Source organism: Calidris pugnax, unplaced genomic scaffold, assembly GCF_001431845.1.
Source record: "Calidris pugnax isolate Ruff unplaced genomic scaffold, ASM143184v1 scaffold435, whole genome shotgun sequence".
NCBI classification, from domain to species: Eukaryota; Metazoa; Chordata; class Aves; order Charadriiformes; family Scolopacidae; genus Calidris; species Calidris pugnax.
The window spans coordinates 1,585,562-1,589,401 of NW_015091240.1; the positions used below are offsets into that span (position 1 = coordinate 1,585,562).

Genomic DNA, 3,840 nt, shown 5'->3' on the forward strand with positions numbered 1-3,840 from the left:
CTCGCAGCGCTGTCTTGCCTGCCTGTTTTTTGTTTTGTTTTGTTGTGTTTGTTTTTTTTTTTTTTTTTCCCCAAAAGTCCACAAACTTGTGATTTTCTGTGCAACTTGCGGGGGGCGAATCAGTATGAGGGAGCGCCCTTCTCATTGAAACCGGAGGTGAATAAATTATGAACAGGCGAAAATTGGAACAATGTCTCTGAGCGAGTGTTTTCTAGAGAGTTACTATTCCAGGCTTTGAAATCAATTGATACATAATTAGATTCCTCAAGAGAGGACAAACAAGGGCTGCCATTCACCCCCTCCTTCTCCCACATGCATCCCAAAGAGAGACCGGAGGCTTTAGCAGAAACCAGACAGCCAGCATTCTCCAGCACTAAAAACATATTCTGGCTTTGGGTGTTCATTTAACAAACAGATCCTTGAACCTTGCTTCTGTTTTCAGTTTATTTCGACCATGTTTCTTTGTGTTCAGTTCATTAAAACATGTCTCTTTTGAGATCTATTTTTACATTTCAAGAATCCAGTATTGTACTTTTGCGGTGGCAGATGGCCCTAGACATCCAAGCATAAGCTCTTTCCTGCTTTTTTCCTCTCTTTCTTAGGTCTTTTCTGCGCCGCACTTGAAGCTGTTAGCAGCAACCGGTCCTCTTTGCAACGTCTGGGGCTGGCGCGCGGTTCAGCACCGGGGTACAAATGTGTTACAGTCCTCGCTGAACACACTCAAGGTGTATTTTAAGCAGAGTGGATGCTACTTTCTGTGAGATAAGAGCCCTCCGCAGCTGGATAGACCCAGGTCGTGTGGGTGGCATGCTAACTAACTTTGCACCTTCACCTTGTGATTACCTCCTGTTAATAACGTTCTGTAATCCCCCAAATGATTTTATTAGCTGTTAAGGTTGAGTTTCATTTTTGAGAGAAAGAAAAGCTGTGTACAATAGCAAGGGCACACAATAAGATGCCTCAAAATAAAGATTTGTGTTTGTGAAAGTGCTCTGAAGGAAGAGGAAAAAGTACGCAGTGATTAGAAAAGACAGTTTAAGGGTTATTGAAAAAAACAGCAGCACCCCTGGCCAAACGGGCCACCTAACTGAAGGCAGTGGCTTAGCTCCTCACAACTGATGTACTAGCAACAACCACTTCAAAACCTGGTATCAAACATGGATCAGAGTGCTGCATCATTAGCATAATTTATGTCAGATATTAATAGGATTAAAAAACCTCCACCTCTACCAGCAACGAGGAAAAAAAAAAAGTGCCTGAACTGCCGTAGACCCATCTCTTAGGTAAGGTGCCAGTACTGTAGCCTACAATAAGGTGGGTGCCTTAAAGAAATCACAAACAGAATGACCAACTCCTACATCCTATTAAATAGCATGATCTTTAGGAAGGGGTAAGGTAAATCTGACATAGCTGTTGTTTGTAAACTTTGGCAATGGTAAACCTGTGACCTCTGTAGTAAAAATAAAAAAAGGCTGAGAAGTTTTCCAACAGAGATATTTGGTTGGATAATAGCTAAAGCAGAAGTACCCAAATATGTACAAGAGGAGACTATTTTGTTTATGTTTGGTGCAGACATGGTATATATTTACATCTGCATGTGTGTACGTGTGTATTTCAGTATCTGATTTTGTGTGGTTCACTGTTTTACCTGGGTTAAGCAACAGACTACTTGGCAAGAGCCAACTGAAAGATCTTGGTCAGTTCAGGAAAGACTGGATTTTACTGCTCCACGATGGTGCACACATGTGGTGACACAGTCTGCTCCCTGATGGAAAGTGGGACAGGCTCAGGAGCACACAATGCTTCCTCTGCAAGGTGATGTCCTTCCTTGATGCCCTCTCCTGTATCCCAGCCTTAATCACAGCTGCCACAGTCCCCAGGATACGTCTTTTTGCCTTTCTGGTGAATTAGGACAGGAGATTAATACATGTATATAGCATGGTAGAACAGGTTTCCATTGCTGCTGTGATTTGTCTTGTGTTGCTGGCCTCAGCCACAACACGGAGCGCAGCTGGGAGCCTCAGCAGCTCCTGGCTGGATATATGGGATGCTTCAGCTGCACCAGGAGAGTATTACCCAGGACGGCACAGCAGAAGGACCTGTACTGGCAATTGCAGCCTCCTCCAGGATGAGTCTATTTTAAGTTTGCCTTGTGTCAGCCTCCAAAGAGTCCCAGGTTTCTGAGTGTGTGCAGAAGGGGAAGCAGCAACACAAACTCCTTCCTTTCCCCTCCCCTTGGGCTCCCTCAACCTTCTTTTGATGGGACTACACTCAGAAGTGAGATGTGGCAGAAGAAATCTCTGTCTTAGAAGTTATTCCCACCTCACAAACCACCTTGGACTTCTGCAGACCGTTCTTTTACTACCTCCTTTCAATTACCCTTTCCTCCACCCTCCAAGCTCACGGGGGGCATGCAGGAGGAGATCATTTGGGAATGGAACAACTCACAGACTTACAGCCAGGAGAGAGGGGATCTTGACAGCTGAGGGTCTTAGAGAGGTTGGAGAAAGGCAGTAAGAAGACAGAAGTAGTGAGCAGGAAGCACTCACCGGGGAGGGAGTGCTTTGGGCTTGTCAGGAGAGGAAAGAAAAAAAAAAAAAAGCTCTGCAGATCCAAGCTTGATTACTCTTAATCCTTCCTGAAAATATCCAGGTCCTTCCAACATTTGCTTTTTTCCTTCTCTATCAGCTTTGTTGATGCTTGTCTTGATGATTTGCTTAAGGTGTATCAGACAACTCCAGATCTTTTACTGGTAGAAGTGTCAAAATAGAGGCTAGTTAGTATACATCACTGCAAACTCTCCCACAGTTAGCACAGTCCTCTAGAGAGACCTGCCAGATAATGGCTTTTGAGAGGAGCTTAGGGGCATCTGCAGTGGCTGTTTTCCCCCATTGTCAGTAGAAAATAAAGATTAGATAGGGCATGGGGATGGGCTAAGAATATGGACAATGGACAAACTGATGTCACATCACTTATCTGTGTGGCTGACTTCAGGTCTGCTCCTGCAAAATGGTTTGTGCAGACTCCCCTGAAGTCAATGGGCTTCTGTGCAGGTGGAGGAGTTCTCCATTAAGCTCTGGTTTGTGAGTCTGGGGTCTCAGATCACATTTAGGGGTGGTTTTTGTCTATAAAGCAGCTGGTCCTTTCTGAATGCTAGATGCCAGAGTAAGTTTTTTCAATGCAAAGATCTTTTCATGAGTCTTTTCTTTGCATGACTTGGTTTTCTTTTACAATTTTGATAATTTTCATGCAAAAGATGTGTTCAAATGAGTCCTGCATCAAGAACCACTAGAGTTTGGGACTGAGGACAATTGTTAGCACAGTTTGGGCCCTGTCTCCCCATCAGAACGCGACAGCTCCAACACCTGCAATCAGGGATGTTGCCACGGACTGCAGAGGTGATGGCCACCGCATTTCAAGCATCAACGGTGTATTGGAGATGGCATTCCCAGAAACAGCACCTGCTTAAAAAGGAAAGTGGCTATTTGTGGATTTTTTAGCGTGGTTGAAGAGATGCTCTGACCAACCAAGCACATCCTCACAATTCTTAGTGCAGTGTTTCAGCCCCGCAGCAGGAGCTGCCCAAAACCTGTCACAACGTAAAATGATGGAAAAATCGCACCGGGCGGGCTACAGCCAGGGTGGCAAGAGGGCCAGACGTGGCAGTTTCGGAAAAAACCTCCCTTTTCCCCAAACACACCCAAACTCCCGCAGGCAGCGGGAGCGGGGCCGCAACAGCACCGCGTCGTGTGCGCTCCCTCTGCTGGCCCCGCGGCGGCAGCGCGCCCCTCCGCGCCCCCGCGCAGCGCTGGGGGGGCACGAACGACCCTTCCCAAGGGC

The 3,840-nt window shown here is 46.1% G+C and overlaps 1 protein-coding gene across 1 annotated transcript in view; it reads left to right on the forward strand.

Moving 5' to 3' along the window:
• CDKN1C (cyclin-dependent kinase inhibitor 1C (p57, Kip2)) overlaps positions 1 to 3,469 on the forward strand; it is a 17,827-nt gene extending 14,358 nt beyond the window's left edge. The window contains exons 4-5 of the mRNA XM_014959931.1: positions 603 to 727; positions 3,347 to 3,469. Coding sequence (XP_014815417.1) covers positions 603 to 727; positions 3,347 to 3,469 — 248 coding nt within the window. The remainder of the gene's footprint in view (positions 1 to 602; positions 728 to 3,346) is intronic.
• Positions 3,470 to 3,840: the final 371 nt, after the last annotated feature.